The sequence below is a fragment of the Pelodiscus sinensis genome, chromosome 4 (genome assembly GCF_049634645.1).
Source record: "Pelodiscus sinensis isolate JC-2024 chromosome 4, ASM4963464v1, whole genome shotgun sequence".
NCBI lineage: Eukaryota > Metazoa > Chordata > Testudines > Trionychidae > Pelodiscus > Pelodiscus sinensis.
In genome coordinates, this window is record NC_134714.1 from 113,946,660 (window position 1) to 113,971,243 (window position 24,584).

General features: G+C 43.2%; 1 protein-coding gene across 4 annotated transcripts in view; it reads left to right on the forward strand.

Moving 5' to 3' along the window:
- Nucleotides 1-9,451: 9,451 nt before the first annotated feature.
- The window catches only part of PTPRJ (protein tyrosine phosphatase receptor type J), a 148,637-nt gene continuing 133,504 nt past the window's right edge, over nt 9,452-24,584 (forward strand). Inside the window, exon 1 of one of the 4 annotated variants that reach the window (XM_075928127.1) lies at nt 9,452-10,201. Coding sequence is in view for 1 of the 4 variants with exons in the window: in XM_075928126.1 (XP_075784241.1) it covers nt 10,142-10,201 (60 nt within the window). In the remaining 3 variants the exon portion in view is untranslated. The remainder of the gene's footprint in view (nt 10,202-24,584) is intronic. The other 3 variants (XM_075928125.1, XM_075928128.1, XM_075928126.1) reach the window with 3 other exon arrangements.

Consider the following 24,584-nt stretch of genomic DNA (forward strand, 5'->3'; position numbering starts at 1 on the left):
GAACATTAATAAAGTCTCGGGGCAGTCTGCATGTTGATTTTCTTAGCTAGTTTTTGTCCCAGTCTGTCTCATGTTGAGATACCCGCAGTGACTTCAGTGGCAGATGGATGTGCTAAGCCCCTGATCATACCCTTCGGGGACCTGATCCCTGCTTTAGTTAGGTATATCTATGGACACTAAATGCAATAGTGCAGCTATAGCAAATGGGACAGAATACTTATTTAGAATTTTATGATTCAGAGCCATGGACACTGGTTGACAGGAGGAAGGATGGTTGTGTGGTTGATTTCTTGGGATAAGACTCAAAAGACACAGGTTCTGTTTCTGACTGACCCTGTCACCTTACACAAGTCATTTAGGGCTTGTTCTTACCCAGAGCTAAGCTCCCCTATGATGTTGGCTCTTCTTCAATGGAAAGTAGGAGTGCAGAGAGAGAAACACTAAACCACTCCATATCTCAATTCCCTATGTGTTCATCTGTGATAATAACACTTTGACTGTCTTCTTTATTTAAATTGTAAGCTCTCTCAGACAGAAATTGATCCTTACTATGTATATATATGGCACCTAGCACCATGAGACTCTGATCTTTGTTACCTCGACTGCAATTAATAGAGCACAATACTGTGCTGGAGTATGTTCCTTTGTAAGCAGTAAAGAACTGTTGTGCTCAGTGTTCTTCCTTTCTGTTTGGACAGAGGTTCTTTTTCTCCTGACATGGAAAAGAACACAGTGGATTTCACCTACAAGTTGAGCCTTCTCACCATAATTCACTCTCCTTGTCACTCTGGGCAACTCCATTCTCTTTTGTACATTTTGTAAAATCTAGCCTCCTCCCAGACTGATTATAGGAGGAGCCTGAGGCCAACCCTTGAGCTCAGGGCTCAGTTCAACAACCTGATTATAAGGATTTAGAAACATTTTTCTCCTGACCCTTCTTTTCTGGGGGGTTCTACACCTTACAGCCTTGTTAACCTTTCTACCGATATATAATTTAAAAAAAAAACCCTGGGTATAAACAAAATTTACTGTGCAAGCCTTGAAGCAATAACACCAGGGCATTTCCAGAGGGCTAATGACCAGCTGTTAAGAACCAATGGTCCTGAGGTACTGTCATGAGCCACTAATTCCTAGGAAATGACTTGTGCTGTGACAGTGATTGCTGCAGTAGGATGAGTAGACAGAAAAAACATTTTGGGGAAAAAAAACCACCCACATTTTGTTAATTTTTCATGTGCTGTCCCTGCTGGTAGTGTGAATCACAGCTCTGCAAGCCAGACATTGCTAGAGATTCCTTTGCCCCGACCACTGGCAAAGTACGCTGTGAAAAGCATAGATTCTGAGTCAGCAAACCACTTCAGCATGTGCTTAATTCACTTACACACATGCTTTTGTGAATTGGTTTGTTTGCTGAATCAGGGCCTTAGGGAGAAAGAATAGTTTTCTGGCTCAGACATAGGCCTGGGATTTGCAGAGGTAGGTTATGTGGATCTTGTTGCTGACTTTCTACATGCAATTTACTGGTAACAGCCTTTCCCTCACTCTCTTTCCCAGTGTGTAAAACAGTGACTCTAATACTTGTCTACCTTCTAAGTGTTGTGAAGCTTAATTTAGTACTGGGACTTTTTTATTTATATTTAGTGACTGCTGTGGTCCTCATCACTGTAGTATTACATTAGAGTGCCGTTTACAATGCTTTGGAATCCTTGAATGGAGGGTGCTAAATACATGCAAAGTATTATTTTCTCCTTTTCAAAACTAGTTTAGAATGTGGTTTGATTATGGTAGCTATTTAAAACCAAGGGATATTTTTCATGAAGATTTTTACTGTTAACAAAGTTCAGGAAATACCTATTTACCCAGTAGAGTGTGATGTTCTTTAATGCTTGTATCAACAAAATCTTGCTTTTAACATTTATTAGGAGCTGGCTTGTGACGAAGACATTGTTGTGCTGCTCATATGTGTGTGCGAGGAGCTGGGAGGGGAGACGGCGCAGCTCTGTGGAGCTTGTTACCTGTGCACTCTAGAAGCAGCAATACAATGCAACAGCACAAAGCAGCACAGGGTTTTCTTGTAGCTCCTTTCCTGCATGCAGGCTGGACACAGTCTGCGTTGGTTTGGTTTAAGTTTCTCCTGTGGAAGGCACTGTCCCTGCTTATGACGGTGGAAATCAGGCATGACACCAATATAAAACTGATGTGAGGTCCAAATCAAGTCCTCTAAGTACATCCACAAGAGTAGAATTCAACAGCTTGGAATGAGCCCATGTGTTTCAAAGCAAGTGCTCCTGCTCTCCTGAAACACTCAAAAGACTAAACACAATACACACATAAACAAAAGACATTGAAATAGCTTTAGAGATCTGCTGCCTTAACTGACTAATGAAGAAAACGCTGTCCAAATTGAAATGTTTATGGTATGCAACAATATGATATGTGTGTTTTAAAAAAAAAAATCACTTCCGGCTTCCTGGGGAAAGCTAGAGAATGTTTCACAGGGAGGCAGATTTTGCAAAATTAAATCAGTACTTCCTATTCATTTTTTCTTTGTGTTGTTACTTTTCACTTTTGTTTTACTTCTATGTACGCTGCAGCCATTTTTTAAATCGTCTATGTGTGTTTCCCAGATCTGTTTGTCCTCTTCTATAATTCTGTATTTTTCTGTTTATGCAATTGTTTAGAACAGTGTTTCTCATCCTTTTTTTATAAAGTACGCTTTTTCAAAAAAAATATATATACAGGGCTTGCCAAACCGCGGCGAGCCCTGCTTGCCAGCTGCGGTGTCCAGCGATCTGCGCATGTGCAGATTGCCCGAACCCGGTTCTTCCAGGTTGTAATCTACTCACCACGGGCGAGTGGATTACATTATTTGTCGAGCCCTGTGTGTGTGTGTGTGTGTGTGTGTGTGTGTGTGTATATGTATATACACACGCGTGTGCACACACACAAGTACCCCCAGTACCTACAGTTTTTAGACACACACAAATTTTTTCTACTGTTGCAACACATTTGTGTAAACAACGTAATCATAATCAGGCGGGGGATGAAATTTTGGGGTGTAAAAAGTACAAAAATAATAAAGCGCTATAAAACTTAAAACACATTCAATTTTCTCCACATTTCAGTTGTGTTGACATACCCCCTAGACATCTCTTGAGTACCCTTAAGGGTACTCGTACCACTGGTTGAGAAACACTGGTTTAGAAGTCCATCCTTAGGGTATGTCTACACTACCCCGCTAGTTCGAACTAGCGGGGTAATGTATGCATACCGCACTTGCTAATGAAGCCCGGGATTTGAATTTCCCGGGCTTCATTAGCATAAGCGGGGAGCCGCCATTTTTAAATCCCCGCTGCTTCGAACCCCGTGCAGCGCGGCTACACGGGGCTCGAACTAGGTAGTTCGGACTAGGTTCCTATTCCGAACTACCGTTACTCCTCGTGAAACGAGGTGTACCGGTAGTTCGGAATAGGCACCCTAGTCCGAACTACCTAGTTCGAGCCCCGTGTAGCCGTGCTGCACGGGGTTCGAAGCAGCGGGGATTTAAAAATGGCGGCTCCCCGCTTATGCTAATGAAGCCCGGGAAATTCAAATCCCGGGCTTCATTAGCAAGTGCGGTATGCATACATTACCCTGCTAGTTCGAACTAGCGGGGTAGTGTAGACATACCCTTATTCACTTAAGCATTTGACAAAGACCCATGGAAGTCAATGGGATTTAAACATGTCCTTAAAGCTAAGCACATGGGTAAATGCTTTGCTAAATAGAAATGGAGTTAAGCAGATAAGTTTAATTCAGTACCTGCTTAAGTGCTTTGCTGAACTGAGGCTTTATTTAGCACCTTTGGTGTATGGATCTGGAATGAAAACATGGTTCCGGAGGGTATTGATTCAAGGACATAAGAATGGCCATACTGGGTCACACCGAAGATCCATCTAGTCCAGTATCCTGTCTTCTGACAGTGGCCAATGTCAGGTGCCCCAGAGGGAATGAACAGAACAAGCAACCAACAAGTGTCACCCATTCCCAGTTTCTGACAAAAAGAATGTAGGGACATTATACCTGCCCATCCTGTCTAATACCCTTTGATGGATCTATCCTCCATGAATTTATCTAGCTCTTTTTTGAACCCTGTTATAGTCTTGGACTTCACAAAATTATCTGGCAGGGAGTTCCACAGGTTGACTGTGTGCTGAGTGAAGAAGAACTTCCTTTGGTTTGTTTTAAACCTCCTGTCAATTAATTTCATGTGGTGATCCCCAGTTCTTGTGCTGTGGGAAGAGTATTAAGTGTTATGGGAAGAGTCAAGGGGTGAGTGCATATTTGAAACCTATAATTTACCTTTGTGTGATACTGCTGCAGAGAGAACTGGAAACTGAGTCTTGTGGAGTTTCTGACTGATTATTCCCTCGTGAGTTGGAGAGAAAAGTGGGATTTACCCCATTGCAAGTCACAAAATTTGAGCCCATCTGCCAATAAATAGCACCAGGTTCTCCAGCCCTCTGAGAATTTCAACACAGCCCGCTCTGATTGGGTATCTTCCCTACTTCCTCACCTTAGAAAAAAGCAGTCAGTCCAGTCAGAAGCAGGCTTTGCTCTCTTCCTCTACCTTTAGGAGCTGAAAGCATTTTCATGGGAGGGAAGGCAGAAGAAACAGCCAAACAGTGCAGCAGGATTCTGCTCCCTTTTCTTCCCTCCCCAGTTGTGAGCAATGTGATGCCTCCTCAGCTCCCCTTTTCTCTCCTCCCTGCAACATTAGGCCTGAGAAGAAGCAAAGGAAACCTTACTGCCATCTCTCTAGACATAGGAGAAGGTGATGAAAACCCCCCAGAGCTGCAGGAGGGAAAAACAAATAGGTATGGGGTGTGTGTGTGTATGGAGGGCAGATATGGAGGCAGAATTCATAGGGGCTGGAGAGACAGGACAAGACTGATTTCAGAGTTGGAGGAAAGAATTAATTGGTGGGCATGGGGGAGGGAGCTAAGCAACTAGTTGACTATTCGATAAAGAAAAGCAAAAAATTGGGGGTGATGGACACATGATTTTTTGAACCTTTATTTTCTCTGGACCTTGATTATACCTTAACCAAGAAATTTGGACTAGGGATGTAAAATCCCATTTAATTGGTTAGATGTTTAAACATAGTGTTTAACTGGTTATCTGCTTAAAGGGGAGTGCCCTTCCCCCTCCCTCTCCTCCCCCTACCCCCCGGCTGCAGGCAGGGGGCACTCTAGCTGGCGCAGAGCAGCCTGGACTGGGCCCGCTGTGGACACGCCAGACCTGCCATGGATAGGGGCTGCTCCAGTCGGTTGGAGCAAGGGTGAGGTTTACTGGTTAACCATTCACATCCCTAATTTGGACCTTGACAAAGAAAATAGTTATGCCTAATGTACAGCATCCTTGTCAGGAATAACCTTTGGTAGACATCTTGGAATATGTTTTATTCCCTGGGGCAGTGGTCTCCAACCTTTTCAACGACAAGGTCATTTCTTCAGGGTAAGTGCAATGTAAGATCTACCTCAAACCCAAATATCCTTGCCCCACTTCCTTTCCACCCCTCCTCTGAGGCCCTCTACCAACATGTTTCCTATTCCCCAACCATGGAATATCTCTCCTAAAATTGCAGTGGTTTGTGACCTAGGCTGGGAGATATTCAGCCTGGACCAGTGACAGATATAAGGTTAGATGCTTCATGATTCCACAAGACTAGAAATATTGGGTGAAATCCAGACCTCAATGAAATCAATGGGAGTTTTGCCATTTATTTCAAAGTTGAGGATTTCGTTTATGACCTTTATACTATAGAAAAGCAGAGATTTCCAACTTTTCAGTGGGACATAGAGCATTTGTTTCTGGTCCTGGAAGTTCCCAAGATATCTGACCTTTAAATCACTACATCGTGTTTACAAAAAGCTATTTAAAACAATGTTAAAGGTTATTAATATAATAATGTAATAGATATTAATTATTAACATATTGTATTTCCTGTCAGGGTGTATGCAGTTGGATTTATGGGGCAAGATTCTAGATCTTGTACTAGGCTCAGTTCATCCAAGACCTGAAGCGTAGGGGAAAGCAACTGTTACCCACTTTTCCATTCCTCTGATTCTGGGGCATCCAGAAGAGAGGGCAAGGTGGAGTGTCTATAGAATAAAGGATGGCCCAGTATGGTTTAAACGTTTGGGGGTAACCTGCACAGCTCACTTGTAGAGCCTGGGAAACATTTTCAAGCATATTTTTATTGTTGAAAAATGCTTTTTCCTCAGAATCAATGTATTTCACAAACCCAGTGTGATTTCAATGATTTAAAAAAAAAATCAGAGAAAAAATTCAAAATTTAAATGAAAATCTTTTTGTTTAGAAGGGGGAAAAAACCAAATTTCTACAAAATATTTTATATATAATTGTTTTATTTGAGAATGTTTTATGGATTTAGTTTGGGATTTTTCCAATCAGCTCTAGCTACTTGTTTAATGAACATTCGTGAGCCATCCCAAACAGATGCTCATAAAGCTTTGATTACCACCCCATCATGCATTCTCTTTCTTCTCACTAAATGTGTGTATAGAATATTTTAGTGAGTCGCTATCTAATCTTAGATGTATCTGTAAATAATAAATCTAACCTTAATTAGACAACAAAAAACAGTTACTGCCATGCTTTACAACAAAGGCTCTAATTCAGGGCCTTACTTTTATCTGTGACTATCCCCCCATGCTTTATGAAGTTTGGTTTATGAATATAAGAACATAAGAATGGCCATGCTGGGTCAGACCAAAGGTCCATCTAGCCCAGTATCCTGTCTGCCGACAGTGGCCAATGCAAGATGCCCCAGAGGGAGTGAACACAACAGGTTATCATCAACTGAATCCTCTCCTGTCGCTCATTTCCAGCCCCTGACAAACAGAGGCTACAGACACCATTTCTATCCATTCTAACTAATACGTATTAATGGACCTAACCTCCATGAATTTATCTGGTTCCCTTTATTTGTTTTAAACCTGCTACCTATTAATTTAATTTGGTGACCCCCTAGTTCTTATGTTATGAGAACAAGTAAGTAACTTTTCCTTATTCACTTTCTCCATACTTGTCATGATTTTATAGACCTCTAATCTCATAAGGCAACATTTCCAAACTCCTAATAATTTTTGTTGCTCTTTTTTGAACCTTTTCCAAAGCTGACATATCTTTTTTGAGATGAGGAGACTACATGTGTACACAGAATTCAAGATGTGGGAGTACAGTAAAACTCCAGTTGTCTGGCATCCAGTGGTCCGGCACTCCTTATAGTCCAGCACCACCTGGAACCCGGAAGTGCTCCAGGCAGCCGGACAATTGGAGCTGCTGTGCCCTGGGCTTCCCGGAGTCAGCCGCTGGTCAGTTTCAGCAGTGCCTGAACTGGGGAAGTTTGGGGCAGAGCAGCTGGAGTGCTGCTGGGTTGGTCCCGCAGCGCCGAGGGGCGGCGCTAGGGGACCAACCCAGCAGCACCCCAGCTGCTCTGCCCCGGTCTTCCCCAAGTCAGCCGCTGGTCAGTTTCAGCAGCGGCTGACTTGAGGATGCCTGGGGCAGAGCAGTTGGGGTGCTGCCGGGTTGGTCCTGCAGCACCGCCCCCCCGATTCCCCCACCCCACTCCAGACCCCTCATAGCCCCCCCTTCCGATAGTCCGGCATATCTGATAATCCAGCACCCCTTTGGTCCTAAAGGTGCTGGATTATCGGAAGTTTACTGTACCATGGATTTATATAGAGGCCATAAGAGATTCTCTGTCTTATTGATATCTTTTTTTAATGATTTCTAACATTCTGTTTGCTTTTTTGACTGCCACTGCAGATTGAATAGTCACAGAGAGGTAGCTGTGTTAGTGTGATCTTAGTAAAACAAAAACAAGCAGTCATGTAGCACTTTAAAGACTAACAAGATAGTTTATTAGGTGATGAGCTTTTGTGGGACAGACCCACTTTTTCAAATCATATTCTGAAAGCGAATTGGCATGACCATTATATAACACAGGGATACACTGAAAAAAGACAAACATTGGGAATGTTTACACAGCAAAGTTATTTCGAAATAACAGCAGTTATATCAAAATAACTTACCTAGCATCTACACAGCCATTCTGTTACAGGGAGTCCCTGGGGGTATGTCTACACTACCCCGCTAGTTCGAACTAGCGGGGTAATGTATGCATACCGCACTTGCTAATGAAGCCCGGGATTTGAATTTCCCGGGCTTCATTAGCATAAGCGGGGAGCCGCCATTTTTAAATCCCCGCTGCTTCGAACCCCGTGTAGCGCGGCTACACGGGGCTCGAACTAGGTAGTTCGGACTAGGGTCCTATTCCGAACTACCGTTACTCCTCGTGAGACTGAATTTTTAAACTGCTGTTATGTGCTGTTGAGATATGCACTCAATATCTGAACTTCTACTAAAAAGCATTTTACTTAGAAACGTAAAGTACCTGAAAGAACTTTTCTAAAGGAGTTATCTAGATTTTTCAAATCTGAGTGGAAGCACCTTTATTTTTACAAACAAGATAATGACAAATCTGTTTAGGTTACAAATTTTAGCTCTCAATCCTGCAACTCAAACATAAAGAAAACTTTGTGTGTGCTTAGCTCCACTTCTTAGGAACTGTAAAACTATATAGTTGTACACGTGCTTCAGTGTTTTAAAGATTTTACATTTTGTAAAAGCGATGTCTTTAAAAAAACTTTTTTCAACAATGGTTTTATCATTAAAAAGCAAACTAAAATAGATTTTAAGCAGATTCAGTCATTAACTTGCAGTGGTCCTAACTCAAGCATTACAACCTTGAAGCACCTCTTAGAGCTTGAAGGTGAGATTAAGAGGAAGCTGACTAGGAAACAAAGAAAACCCAACAAATGGTCTGGTAGCACTTTGTAGACTAACCCAACATGTAGATGGTATCATGAGCTTTCGTGGGCACAACCCACTTCTTCAGATAACTTTGGTCATCTGAAGAAGTGGTCTGTGCCCAGGAAAGCTCATGATACCATCTACATGTTGGGTTAGTCTATAAAGTGCTAGCAGACCATTTGTTGTTTTTTCTGTAACAGACTAACTTGGCTACCCTTGAAGTCTATGAAACCAAACTGAAGCTAACTTGTCTGTTTTCATTGTCCAAAGAGAATGACCCCTAAAAAAATACATTACTGTGAATTTGCAAAATGGGACATATAATACTAGCGTCTTTTGACACTGAAAGGAACTATTTCAGACAGCTTCCTGGGGGTGAAGTGTTTCACTAAGTCATTTCTGAGCACCCGTTTTCGTTTTCTCCCCCACTCGTGTTTCCCTAGTAGTTGAACGTTCATAAAGTACAAATCTAAACGTTAGCGGGGAGAGGAAATGAAAACTTCTTTTATTAGCATACTCAAGAACTGACTGGCCCTGGTAAATCTCACCCTGTTTGGGTGGTATGTGTACTCACATCAGTGCTTACGGGAAATCAGGAGTATCACAATGAAAATGTACATGCCTGATGTGCGTTGGTTTGGATCTGTTTTTCGAGTCCTGCTGTGGACAGTCTTCTGCTCTGGAAACGTTGCCCCCAGCCCCATGTGCTCCGAGGAGCAGCGGGCTGCAGGGCGAGAGAGAGAGCCACCCTGGGGAAGAATGTCCTTTTGCCAGAGCCCGAAGGGGGGAGGAGAGCGTCGCGCTCCGGCTCCATTTCCAAGTCGATTGCAGAAAAGAATGTGGGAGGGCTAGAAAAGTTTTGAGCGAGCCACTTCCTTGTCCAGCGCGCTGGGAGCCAGAAAGAGGGAACGTCCGAGTCAGGGGAGGAGGGAAGCGCGAGCAACCACTTCCCAGCAGAAAAAGGGCCTTTTAAACCCTTGACAACAAGCGGCCAAGTCCTCCCCCTGGCAGCGGCGGAAGCAGTGAGTGCTCGGAGGGGAGGCGACTCTCCGCCGAGCCTCGCTGGGAGTCCTGCCCCGCGCATCGCGCTCCACCCTGCCGGGGACTTGCTCCCGCATTTCCAGCTGGGGCGCGCTGCAGGCGGAGCCAGCTAGGGACCCGGGCCGGCCGCCGCTGTGAGTGTTGGGGGGCGCAGCCCTGCCATGCCCCTGGGAAAGCCAGGATCGGGCTAAGCGCGCAGCGGGGAGAGCTCGTCGGGACCATGAGGCAGCCAGGGCAGCTCTTCTTCCTCCGCCTGCTGCTCCTGCTCTGCCTCCCCAAGGTAAGGCGCCCTGAGGGAGCGCGGCCCTGCCACATCCCCCGCGCCGGGCAACCTGCCCTTTCTCTGCCCCTGGCGTCTCCCCCGGGCTCCCCGCCTCCCCTCTCCTCCGCGCCCCCCGCCTGCCCCACATCACCCCCCTCGCCAGCCACCTGTCGGGGCGTTCGCCGCTGCTTTGGCGAGAGGTTCCTCCCCTGGCCCTGGGGACTAGGCTCCGGGGCTAGGGCGCTCAGCGGCGTCTCGCTAGGGATCCAGTGGAAAGCAGTTCCCGAGACCCCCGGCGGAGTAGCGGGCCGTGCTGGCTGGGAGATGTGGGGCTGGCACCCCGGCGGGGAGGTGGGTCACAGCAACAGGGGCTGGAGCGGGGCCACCTGCCTGTGGGGCGGTGGGGGAGGTTTCAGAGCCAGGCAGGTGCTCTGCTCGGTCAGCTGGGCCGGCTGGGTGTGTCTGGAGGCCAAGTGCGCTGCGCTCTGACAGGGAATGCACTTCAGTTCATCCCAAGGGCACGGTCCTGAAAAGCGACCAAAGGTCTGGGGGAGGGTGGGAGGTGCTCCACTTGCAAAATTCCGTCAAGGAGCCTAGGCTGCAGAGGGCAGGACCCCAGCGCTCACCAAAAATCAGGCCTCCTCAGGGTGTTTCTGGTTGAGCACCTGAATACCAAAGAGCCCCACATCACTACTTACCAGTTTTGACAATCCTGGCCTGCAGATGAACTTTAGCTCATTCACTGGGAACAAGCACTGCCCAGAAAGCTTCTGAAGTAAACAGGCCAAGTTCAGTTATTAGCTTAAGGGCAGTGGAGAATTGGAAACTTGATGTCTTGAAGCAGGCCAAGAAAAGGTTTGATTCTCTGCTTGCTTAGACAAGTTTCACACTTGGGAGAAAGTCCACTTAAATCAACAATTTAAAGCAGGGGCAAGCAGCTTGCCATTGTTCAGTATCCAGCTGTGGAAGACCACCAGATATTATCAAAAAAGACACGATGCGGCTATTTCTTGCACATTTCCGTTTCTTTTAAGAATACTCTTCCCAACGTTTTCCACTGTGTTCTGATCCAAGTTTGGTAAAGGCTTATCATAGCCACTCAACATTTAACTGTTTATACCTCAGACATTAGCAGGATGCAGGTCACCGGCTGCGTTAACTCCTTCTAGAAGTTGGGAATTTTTAGGGAAATAGCCCACTTCTGTGTGGGAATTAAGCAAATCTGGAGGGATTGATTCTGGTAGAATGGAAGGCTTTTACCCTTCAAAATCCATTCCAATCATTGCCTCATATTTGTTGCAAAAATAATTTAGAGATCTAAGAGTAATTCAGAAATGGGATCCAAGTATGTCCCTTTCTAGATCTGAATACTTCTAAATATGGCAATTATTTTATTTGTTGAAACTTAGGCAAGGACTGTCTTTGGCCACCACCTCACAGTCTGACATCCTGGTGCCTTCATTGAGCTGCAATGACTTCTTTGCATTGAAGTAGATAGGATTCTGTTCAGGGGTCTGACTGCAGCATGCCTCATTGATTTCAGTGGGACTCTACACTGGCACGAGGAACTGCTTGCACTAATCAGCTTTCAGGATCTGGGCCTTAACTTTGGTTCAGCGTATTAATAAAAATCTCTCTTTAAATCATGACACCTTCCTAATTAAACTCTGCGAATCCTTTTCCATTTCTTTCTTTCTATCCTAAAAGGCCCATCGCATGCAAAGTAATATATTTGTATAACTTCGTTTCACCTGTGACTTATTTGCGACACTTCTGTGAATGTCAAGATCTGCTTGAGTGTTTAAAGTTATTATTTTGGTTCTTCTTGATCTTTTGGTAGTGTTTGAAAAATGGTGAAGTTCTTGCTTGAATAAAACTTAATTATGGTGGAGATGTGTCTTCTCTGAGGGCCTAATTCTGCAGACGCTTGCTCACATGAGTCATCCTAACCTGGGCCACTGATAGGGAGAAAGAGGGCAGCTGCCCCGGGGCTCAGCGATTTAAAAGGATTCAGGGCTCCTTTCTCTTACTGCCACTACTTTGGCAGCAGCCAGAGCCTGGCCATTTTAAATCCGTGTGCTCCAGTGCTGGCTGAAGTTCTGGCTGGGGGAGGCTCGTCTCCAGGTCTGCCCCTTCCTCCTGAGGTCTTTCTTCTTCGGGAGGCCCAGCAAAATCTGTCCTCAGCCTGGTCCTAATTCACATGATTTCAAGAGGGCTACTCACATGAGTAAAGATAATTTTTGTGATCTGGCTGCTACAGTGGTATAACTATATTGACTGCAATGATGAAATTTATAAACTTATTAAGGCTACATCTAGACTGCACTGCTTTTCCAGGATACCAGAGATATCCTGGAAAAGCAATACCGCGTCCAAGGAATGTGTCCGCTTTTTCAGAAAAAATTTCAAAAAAGCAGACATGCTCTTTCACCATCCCTTTAAACCTCGTTTTATGAGGAATAGGGATATGTCAAGAGCACCAAAGGGATGTGTAGATGCACCAAATTTCGGAAAAGCCTCTTTTGACAGTAAAACGGAAAAAGATTTGCAATTTGTGGTATGCAACCATTTCCAACTTACCATTGCAGTGTATATCTAGCCTAAGTTATAGCAAGATTGCATTTGTGAGTATTAACAACCTTAAAATTACACTAAATATTTTTGATATTAGAGATTTGACAGCACAGGTCCTGTTTTCAAAAGTGAGGCCTGTAACAGCATATTTCAGCCCTGGATGTGGTTGTTTGCATTGTTACTTAGGTGCATAAATGCCCTTTAAAATACACCTAATAACCTGAGTCTATAGGTGTACCATACACAGAACTCACACTGCAGTTACATCAATAGATTAGGTATAGAACTGTGATGTAATTGTTGATCTGAGTTTCCAAATAAATGAGAGGGATGTCTTATTAGGGGCACGATGTTTGAAATACAGGCTTGTTACGTTTAAACATAATTGGGTCAATTCAATACCTGCTGTAAATTGTTGAAGTCATTTCCTTTGTAGCACGTATGTATTTGAACCGTTTTTTGATTGTATTCTACATGAATAATAGCCAATGTTAACTATTACTGTTGAATCTTAATATCTTCGGCTTAGTAATTTTCATTATGTCCTAAGCGTTGGTTAAATTTCAGTTTTGAAACTGGAGTTGTTATAAGTCAACTTTGTTTATACTTCAAAATAAAAACAGTTTAAAAATAAGAGTTTAATAGAAATATAGAGCAAATTGGTCTATAGCAAAGATATAAAGTGAAGCTGATTTAGGGCTCAGTTAAACTTTAAACACTAAGAAAAATACAAGGCTTAAATATTTTGTTTCTGGGGTGAATTGTTCATTTCAAAGTTTGACCAGCTCTTAAACCAACTTTGTTAGGTAGATAGGTAGATAGGTAATGCTTATCTGTGGAGGCTAAAAAATTGATTCATAATGAGATGTATTTTGGAGTGCTCTCTTCTGTAAAATATTTTTGTATGCTTTAAATTTGTGAAGTTACACTTGGGTATCCCCTCCCCTCAAAGCAAGAGATTGTGTACGTCATCAAATATTTGTGCAGAATGGCAAACACTGGGATATGTTCTTTCATTCCTGTCTTTAACCCCAATCAGTGTGGAACAGTTGTCTTGAATGTTCTAAACAATGAACAGATAACTTTGATTCCTTCTATAATACTTTATAAATGCTTCATTTTTAATATTGCAGAAAATCATTGAATGGTTTCCTCTACGATGCATATAATGCATGTGTAGTCTGCATGTTCCGAAGGCTTGTAGTTGGATTCTAATTTCAATGCTTGCTGTGCTTCTATTAATGCATGTGTACACAGGCACAAATTCTCTTCTGCATCTTTGAGATCATAATCGAGGCCCACAGTGTGGATATATTGTCTGTGCAAACAGCATCACTATTAATAGTACTTCCTTAACTATACTACTTACGTGCACTCATGGTCAAGAATTTTCATACCATGTAAATTTTTTGGTTGGAATTACTAAATATGAGCAAGCAAGAGAGAGAATGCGAATGAATAAAATATTGTTTGGTTGTTTATCATGTAAGGCTGGATTTTACTAACCCATATCATTTTAATTTATGTACTTCCTTCTTCCTTCTAGAATGACAGCATACTGATGGGGAGCATTTTCACATTTGCTAAGGGTTAAAGGTTAGAAATTGTGGGTTTGAGTTCTACTAGCCTTAAAACCTACCACTGTTTTAATTAAATGCTTCCCCATTTAACTATGGGAGGAGTTGAAATTAATCTGCAGTTCCAAAATTGTGGTGTGTAGACTTGCCTGCAGACCTAGTTGGTCAGATGGTGCTGGTTTTTTCCCCCTTCGTGTTGCAACTAAGGCCATGTCTACACACTAGCACTTATGTCGACCAAAACTTTTGTTGCTCAAGTGTGTGACCCCTGCTTCCCCATTGAGTGACATAGGTTTTGACAGCATAAGGGGTAGTGTACACTCTACAAATATTGGTTTGCCTGCTGAGGTAGCTACCGCCATTTGTGCTAATTTTAATATGTCAACAGGAGAGCTCTCTCTCATCGGCAAAACGCAGCTACACAATAGCGCAGCTGCATCGGTACATTTATGCCACTCTAAGCTTGTAAGTATAGACATGGACTAAGAGCTGGAACACCTTGAAAAATAACTGAAAATGAGGAGGAGCCAACCTAGTTTGTTCTACAAAGGAGGGACCATTGTTCTGAGGAGGGTAAAAAGGAACCCCTCCGCTCAGGGGTGGCCCTAGACTAGCTGCCAGCAACTGGTGCCCTAGGCGAACCATGCTATCGGTGCCCCCACCTCCAAACCTCTCAATTATATTGCGCCACTATTTGGTGCCCCATTTAACTTGGCGCCGTAGGCGACCGCCTAGTTCGCCTATATGGACAGGCTGCCCCTGCCTCTACTCAAGGAGTGGGGCTGCCAGTAACAGTGTGCCCCCAGCAGGAGAGAGCTGTTCAGGAGAGACAGGTTTATGGAAATCCAGGATGAAGATAGCATATCGTGCCTAGAGGAGAAGGGGCCAAATGCAGGAAGAGTGTGCAGAAGAAGAGGAACAGAGCAGATGTACTTCTCCCCCCATCAATTTTACTAAACTAGTCGTCTATATCAAAGCTTTTCTCTAGGCACAGATGGAGTTTTCTCTAGGCACAGGCCAGTTTTCCCCAAATCAGTTCAGGCACATTTGAGTGCACTGCTATGGGTACGTCTAGACTACATGCCTCTGTCGCCAGAGGCATGTAGATTAGGCTACCAGACATAGGAAAATGAAGCGGCGATTTAAATAATCGCCGCTTCATTTAAATTTACATGGCTGCCGCGCTGAGCCGACAAACAGCTGATCAGCTGTTTGTCGGCTCAGCGCGATAGTCTGGATGCGCGGGTGTCGACATCAAAGGCATTTGTCGACCACCCAGGTAAGCCTCCTGGGATGAGGTTTACCTGGGTGGTCGACAAATACCTTTGATATGTCTGGTAGCCTAATCTACATGCGACAGAGGCATGTAGTCTAGATGTACCCTATGTCTGGGCATGGTCAGGGCTTTAGATTTTTCTCCAACTCTTTTTGGTACTCCTGACAAGGTGGAGAAGAGGAGTGTGGCCGGTATCTCCAATCAGATTAACAATATCCTCCTTGGGAGAAAAAGAAGTGGCCCCCAGTTAGGATACCTGGCAACTTCCCTAAACAACACAAGGAAAACATTTTTGAGCTACTGATGTACATTATACCTGCCTGTTCTGTGTTGGCCTGTTCTATTTTACTTCCATCTCTTTTTTTTTGTTTGATGCCTTGCCCCCTCCCTGTTGCCCTGCCACATGCGTGCTATTTTTTGTCACACCAAGTTATTTCAAAACTGAAATAATTTAAAAAAATTTAGCATGACTTAAATTAGATCAGAACTCGTGCAAATCTATGCACACGAGCTGTGTAATATCAAAGTGTATGTATGCGTGACACTATTTTCAACCTTAGAAAAGCTACATTCTTTTTAAAATGTGCTTTTTTTGGGAGCTACATGAAAGCTAATGTTGTATTTGGTTTTTGTGGTGCGTGGGAGCATGTCATTGACAAAAACAAAATTGTTCTCTATATTCTTGGCATGATATTGGTCTGAGATTTGGTCATGTGAATTTTGAAGAAGAATAATAAGGAAAAGAGAACAGTTTTGCCTGATCAAATTATTGATGCTGCCGAGGTTCTGACTCTGAGCCTCTAGCAAAAGAGGCAATAGACATAGTATGTCCATATTGCCTGGTCAAAGGCTTTCTTTGTATGAAGAGAAGGTCAAGATGTTTTCCCATTTTGGGTGTATATATTTCAAATCTCCAATTTTTTGGTATTCACAACAAGGGGAAGAAGAGGAGTGTGGTCTGTATCTCAAATCAGATTAACAAGACCCACCTTGGGAGAAAAAGAAGTGGCCCCCAGTTGGGACACCTGGCAGCTTCCCTAAACAACACAGCCTTCTCTCCCTAAACATGGTGTGAAGGAGGCAGGCGACTAAAAAAATCCTGGCCAAGAAAATGACTAATCTGTATTGCAAAGGCAGATGACTCTGTATGCAACTTATTTCTGTATTAATTCCTTGCCTTCTTTTGACAATATCGCGATAGTTGTCTGTCAGTTTGAAGAGTTATATTGAAGGTGGCCTTATTAGGAGGGCTCCCAGTAACCAGTTATTTATCCAAAGCGGCTTTGGATAAAATCTCAGCCCTGTATTTACTCATTAGGGCCAGTGGCTATGTATTTTCTTGAGAGACTTAATGGAGTCTTCTAATTCCTCTTCTTTCCCAGGCAATGTGAGATTTGTTGCTCCTGTGCAGTAAAATGAGACTGTCTGGTGGTTAGGAGGAAACTCTGGAGGTTTTGTCTGCTTATGCAAAGATTGTCTTTTTTTGTCAAAGTTAGACAAATGCATTCAGGCTTCAAGGAGCTCTGCTGCTCTTCCTCCTCCTCCTTTCTCTACTTAATGTTGAAATAGAAAGAACTTGTGTTTTGAGGGCTCTAGATCTGTTGCTATGTGGCCTGAACTCCCAGTGGAAATAGAGGAAGCCCTCATGATATGCAGCATTGAAAACTGGACCAGTGGTAACACTAGTTCATATAGAAAAGGGAACAGCTCTGCACCGGCCAGAATTTGGGTTCATTGACATAGTCTGTCTTTGAGGCCAAACTGTAGTTTCTGTGGATACTCAGTAGGCTACCGTGACACTATGATGTTACAGCAGTGCAGCTATACCACTGCCCCTGTGTAGCTGCTCTATGCTGGCAGCAACATCCGCATAATTAAACCACTCCCCATGAGTGGTGGTTGCTCTGTCAGCAAGAGTGTCTCCCGTCGATGTAGCATTGTCCACAATGGCACTTTTGTTGGTGAAACTCATGTCGGTCCAGTGTTTTTATTCACTCTCCGGCTGACAAAAGTTTTGCTGACAAAAGTGTTAATATAGACAAAGCCCTAGATGATTCCACTGCTCAGAGAGAGGGAAAGAGAGAAAGCTCATGTTAGTTTCATTACCATATGCAGAGTAGCTTTCCGGAACCATCAAAAAAAATGGCCGTAAAACCTAACCAATGATTCTATCACTGTATCAGGTACACCCTGCCTTAAACACTCGGCACTAGTTCTGAAACCCAATATTTTCAGAAATAATAGTGTCTTTGGCTGACAGTAAATTTCTATATGTATAATTGTAGCTTATTAATGTAAAAGCTGAAGAGGAGTTGAGCACTTATGTACATGTGGAGAAATGGGAGGCTTTTGTGATTACATTTGATTGCATTCTTTGGTTCTTCAGGAGACTTTTAGACCTACACAATGCTTCAGAATGAAATGGGAGGTAAAATAATGGAACTTCTCTACATCTCTAAGGACTCCTGAGGACTCTAGGGGTTGTTTGGTTCTGTTTTTCCAGTGACAACAGTCATAGGAATTCTAATGCCTTACTGACACTGGCGAACACATGCAAGTCTCAAAATTGCCTTTTAAATCTTATTGTAGTTCTGGGAATTATTACAAACACAAGTTTTTATTCTGTGTAAAACACTCTTAGTCACATAGTGTGTTTCTGGTCTCCTTGCAGGACTAGTGACTTCTTGTAAATCTTACCACAGTGTGTATGGCTCTTTAATAAAAAGGAGTCAGCACCAATTACAACTTGATTTTTTTCTGTGCCTAGTTCTGCTCTATGTGCCTAATATATGAGAACTTTGCAGTTTTGTCATCCACAGATTATTTTTTTTTAAAGAGAATACTCTTTCTGAGACAAACAAGGTAAGCCTGTTAGTGTGTGCATATATTGGCTTTTATATTACCATTGAAAGGTAAAATTCTAAAGCATTGCACTGCATGTTAACTATGAGTTTTTGACTTTAAGAGAAGTTGCACGAATATGACTGTGCAGTGCTCTGAAATCTCATCCTGAATCTTAATAAATTGTTGTGTTAGCTTTGAAACTGTAGAAAGAGAAACAGAGACTGGGAATGATCAATATCTGTAACTACTTTTGGGGGAGAAGAGAGTGTAAATAAACTGAACAATGCAATTTTGTGCACCTGTGTGGGAGAGAGAACGTCAGCGGGGCTTATCTGAGGTCTAACTCTGGACTTCTTTATATTGGTGAGATTCTCTGAACACAACTTGCACTAACACTGTAATCAGGGCTGTTAACAAGGGTAGGGTAAGCAGGGTGCTCACCCTAGTGCATCATATTCAGGGGTACAAAGACACAAAAATTAAAAATAGTAAGCTGCAAAAGTAAAGAGCATGACACATGCAAACATAAGGAGAGAGTGCACATAATTCATAGTTTGCCCTGTGAGTAAAATACCTACTTACCGCACTGGCTGTAATACCGGTATAAGAATCTGAATAGAAAAATCTTAAAGCCCCTGAGAAACAGTGTTATGTCAGACAAGGCTGTTTGTTCTTTGACATAACATAGAGGTGTTCTTGGACATAACGTAGAGGAAAACTTAATGCCAGCAGCATGAAAATCTGAATTCTTCTAAATGACATTTTAAAAAATCATTAGAAGATGGACAATGCAATTGGAGCTGATTGAGAAGTTTTGAATTTTCAAAATGTCAGTGAAAATATTTTGAAATAAGTTTACCTATTGCATAAATTTTGCAGCTTGTTGAAACCAGGCTAGAGCAGTCATCATTTTTTGAAAATTTGAAATCTTGCCCCCAAATTTAGGTTTTGAAGAGTTTTCACAAAAATGTGTTTTTTTTCCCTCCAGCTAGCTGTGTTATTAATATTAACATTAATGGTCTATCAGTGAAAATGGCCTTCATATTTTATAATTAACCACTTTCATGTTATCTGAAAGTACAAACTGGATTCATAGTTGGAACAGCATATATATGTACAGCTGTTTTACCAGAGCTGTTAGATAACTTTTTATTATGAGTCCTGGTTACTTGCAGTTACTATTTTAAATGCCATGTTGGAGGATGGGGCCGTTAAATCTTAGATTGGATCTATAAGTCTTGAAATTGTCATAACAATTCAAATACTTGTACTGATGCATGCTGTGCAAGCATTGAAGCCACACCAAAACCTTGACAGTTTGTTTATTTTTTAAGAAAACTCCTTTGCCTGTAGGTTATCAAGTATTTCCATTTGAAAATCTCCTGATGGACGCAGGCAACAAAACTGCTTTTCAATTGACTCATGCAGTCACAGGCTGCACACTGGAAAACCTGAAGCAATTTCATATTTAAGATGAAACCTCTGAACACAGTTTTTGGTCTTCCAGTTTCATGGCACGATGTGTCACCATCTTAACACCAGCCAGTCTCTTTCTTCCAATTCTAATTGTGGCTCGGTATTGCTCAGTGGTAGTGAGCCCAAACTGCTCTATTGGTTTTAGACAAAATTCTGTAATTAATTCTTCCCATCCTGCCCGAGTCTTTGAGCTCCTCCTTGGAGCTCAGAGAAGTCTCTCCTGCACTGTAGATTGCCCTAGTGGAAAGATGCAGTTCTCTCTGCTGTCCATCAAGATGACTCCAGAACTGGCTTGCTTCAAAGCAAAGCAAGGGTGTTCTTCCCACTGCAAGGGGCCAGCTCCCACAGTACTTTCAGCCTTGCCAGCTGAAGAACAAGGAGCTGTGTTATATACTCAGACTTGAATCTCTTGCATAGTATTTTTGTGCACTATTATGGGAGTGTGGGGCAAACGCCTACTGCCAGTGCCATGAATGGGGAATTTTGCTATTGACTTCAGTGACAGCAAGATCAGGCCCCAAGTAAAAGAACCCGTAATGGATTGCTCTTAGTGAAAAGCAATTCATACATTAAACTTTATTTTGCATTCATTTAGTTGACTAAAAAAAGCTAGAAATTCACATCTTAAGCAAAGTGTGAAACAAAGTTCTTGCCATCTTTATTAATCCAAGCTCTGTCTCTCTCTGTATAGTGTTGTGTGTATGTGTATAAAACTATAGTCTGCAAAGTATGGACACTAGTTTGAGGCATTTTATGCTAAGCTATATTCAGCAGAAAAAAATTGCAGGTTAATGTAACATTTGGAACTGCCCTAAATGGTGTTAATTTCCTAGCACTACAATATAGACCCACAGAATGTGGTTTAGCTGGTATTTAGCTATTGTCTTTGAATCAATCTATGTATTTTGCATGCATCTGTTGAACTATTTCCTGGTTTCAGAGTAGATGTACATGGTGCATGAGAAGTTAACAGAAGACTAGTGCTGATAAGTATTCTTTTTTTTTATTTGGAGTACAATAGCATTGTAAATAGTATTCGGTCGTCTTTTCTTCTGCAAAATGATTAAGGCCTGGTTAGAAGAATTCCTTTTTCAATGATATAGTTTAACAAACCTCCTCCACACAGTAAAAATGAAACTGTTTTGCTCTAGATTTGCAAAAGGCTGATCTGTCTATATACTCCATTTCCTCCTCTAAAACTCCCACAGTGTACCCTTTTTGGCTCAGCAGAAGTGCCTCTAAATCACCCAATATCACAAACAATTCTGGGCAATTGCCAAAGCAAACCCTATTCCATACAAGTGAACTGATTCTGTGGGCTTGCCCTCCTAGCATGGAGTTGAAGGTCACTCGTGCTGAGAAGGGCTCCAGTCTTCCTCTTAAAGTACACAAACACCCCAAACGTGTATGTGAATATGTGTGGGTTAATTAGCACTGCAAATGAACAACCAACATCCTGCTTTTGGGCAAATCTAAAGCAGTTCAAGTGCACACATCCACTTGCACAAATCTGACTTTTCAGCCTCTGTTTGGAACTATTGGGTCAATGTCCACATCATAGAAGCGACAGTAAGAAGCACCAATCAAAGTGTGCCGAAGACTTACTGTTGCAGCAGACTCTTGATACATCCTGGCCTCCCTTCATTGACACTTTCAGAGCATCTTTCTTACTGTTCCATCGCAGAAAGAATACTCACAGATTTCCATGTGAAACAAAAAACAAGTGTAGGAAAAGAGCTGTTTTGTGCACTAAATATCGTTATCAACCATTGTTGTGGGGTCTGTTTATCTCCTTTGCCTGCAGGATGTCACATTATCGACAGAGATGATCTCTGACATAACCTATCAATCTGAGACTTTCAACTTCAGGATGACTATTTGGCCCCAGTTAATACAGACCTGTATAGGAGAGGTAGGAGGCATTGTGCTTCACAACTTAGCTTCCCTGATAGCAAAGCCTTTTTTTTTTTTTACACCAAGAAAGACCTTTTAAGACTTCCTCTTCCCCTAAAATTGGAAGTCTTGCTGCTTTGCCTTCTGTCATAGCTAAAAAGAGGACCTGAGGTTCCTAGTAACAACTCTGAAGAGGTATAGGAGTAGCAGTGCATAGGCAAAAGTTCGATGGGTGGTGGGTACTGTTGGCAGGGGTAGGGATGTTAAATTTAGATTAATAGGCTAATCAAAGAGTCGATGCAATTCGCTGACCCCAGGCATGGAGCATGTTGACCCTGGGCTCCATGCGGCGCTGCAGCTTTGAAATGCTGCGTGCAGTCCCAGTCCCAGGCTGCGTGCAGCGTTTCAAAGGGGCAGCATCACGTGGAGCCTGGGGTCCGGCGCTGGGCTCCACGCAGTGCAGCTGCGTTGCAGCACCCGCTTCTCTTCCCCCCCCCCCACCTTCCTGCCTCTTTCTGATAGAGGCAGCAAAGGGGTGGGGAAGCAGCTAGTCAACTAGCTTGTCGACTGTCTGGTAAACATTTACTTATCACGTGGTCAACTGGTGGTTCACATCTATAGGCAGGGGGAAGTTGAACCTCTCCAGACACCCTGGTGTGGCCTCGCCCAGCCTCTGTTTCCAGTGTTCCTGCTCTTTCTGTTCTAGCAGGCCTGGGCTGGACTGGGGCCTGTTACAGGGACTTGGGGAGGCTAGGGTTAGTTCCCTGCCTAGCGCTGCAGTTGGAAGCACTGTGGTGGCACAACTCACTGGGCGCTCTGGGGGCTCTGCGGCTGCCCTGCACTACAGGGCCAGGGTTGGAGGTCCTGCAGGCTCTGTGCTCCCTGCCTGCCATGCATTCCAGGTCTTGGGGTTGGGGCTGGCCTGGGACCAGGGTGGGGTGGCAGTGGGAGAGGGCAGCTCTGGGCTCCAGCAGGTGACAGAAACAGAGAGGGAGGGATGGGGCCTCATGCAGAAGGGGATGAGGTAGGGGAGGTAGGGGAACCTAGCTCCCTCCCTATCTCTCTAACTGCTGGTTCACCTGCCACCAATGAAAAGCTCTGACTTGATGCTTTCTATCTCTCTCTTCCATGGTAGAAACCCTGCTGGGGAAAACGACCACTTCTTTAGCTTCAGGATAATAACTGAGACGTTCCTAAGGAGTTCCTTCCTTATGCAATACCATTGCCACACTTGTAGACTGGTAAGAAGAGATTCTGATGTCTCTTCTTTTGTGAATTTAATACAGTTCTCAACTCCTGAGCAGGCCCTGATCCTAAGTTCAGATTGTCAGCTTATGTGGCAAACTCCCATGCACGTGGGCAGGTTTTGTAAGCTCCCAACATGACACTCAGGTAGCAAAATGCACACGCAACCAGGCAAGAGGACCATGCCTTTCTAGTGGTGGTCTTGTCTTCATCTTCCTCCTATGGGGGGCTGCACCAGCTTGTCATATCTTGTGACCTTTACATTGTAAGCTTTTGGGGCAGCTATTACAAATTGGTATTGTGCCTAGCACAATGAAACCACAATTTGATTGGAACCCCCGGGCACGGCTATAATTTTTTATTTCCAGCTGATTTGTAGGAAGTTAACATAAAAGTTGATGATGCATTGTATCCATAAATATTCCCTTTTGAGCATCAACAGCATCATAAATGACAGCTGGAGACAAAATCTTCTCTGCAAGTACTTCCTCCTTTCTATGAATAAAGTATTCCTTCTTTCTGGTCATGAATAGGTTGTAAATCAGACAAAAGCTGGGTTGTCTTTTCATTTCTGAGTGAATTGATCGATTCTTGTCGCATTTATGCATAGCAGAGGTCTTCTTTACAACAGGCACAGATTAAAGATTGTTTCTCGTACTGTCAGGGGAAATTCACCTCTAGGCGGAGGGCATGCCTAAAGTTGGGATCCATTTAAGCTTTTACAAAGATGCTTAAGTATGACTTAAGCAGTGCACAGACTTTAGGCTGGTCGTCTGCACAACAGAAAATGTCACCCTACCACCTTTGGATTGATCCTGCAGTGCCTTAAGCCACAGTTAGTTCAAAATGGACTGGGTAGTGATGCTGCTTGCATGCAAACCATTGCACCATCAGGGCCTAACAGACTACACTATAACCTTGAACCTACAAAGGGCCTTTATGGCTGTGCAGATCCCTTTGCAAGATCAAGGCCAAAACGACTTCCTATTATATTGACACAGTATGTTGCAAAAATTGATATTATCAAGCTGCTTAGCCCTACATTGTCCATAACCATACAGACTATTATTCATTAAAATACACCTACCTGCAATCTTGTATTAACAAATGCTTTGTGTCTGTGTGTGTGGTTTTAGCACTAACCTCTTCATAAGTCCCACATACAGATAACATTGCTTGTGGGTTATCTGTGGTTCATGTGCACTTGCACAGCTGAGTGTCATATAAAATAAAAATAGCAAATCTGGAGTGTTCGTCTGCCACTCTTTAGAAATGAAAAGGTCAGTATGCAAAATGTGCAGGGCTGTAATTTAGCAGGCCATGGAGAATCAACAGTTTTAAAGGTCTGATACATTTCGGGCTTAGACTCTTTCCTGCTTCCTCTCTTAATAAACTTCTAAACCCAAGAGTTTAGAACAAGCAGAGTCTTCTAAACCCAAGAGACCTCAAAATGAAATGGGGTGGAGGTAGGGAAAACATGCTAGCTGTGTCTACACTGGCATGAATTTCCGGAAAT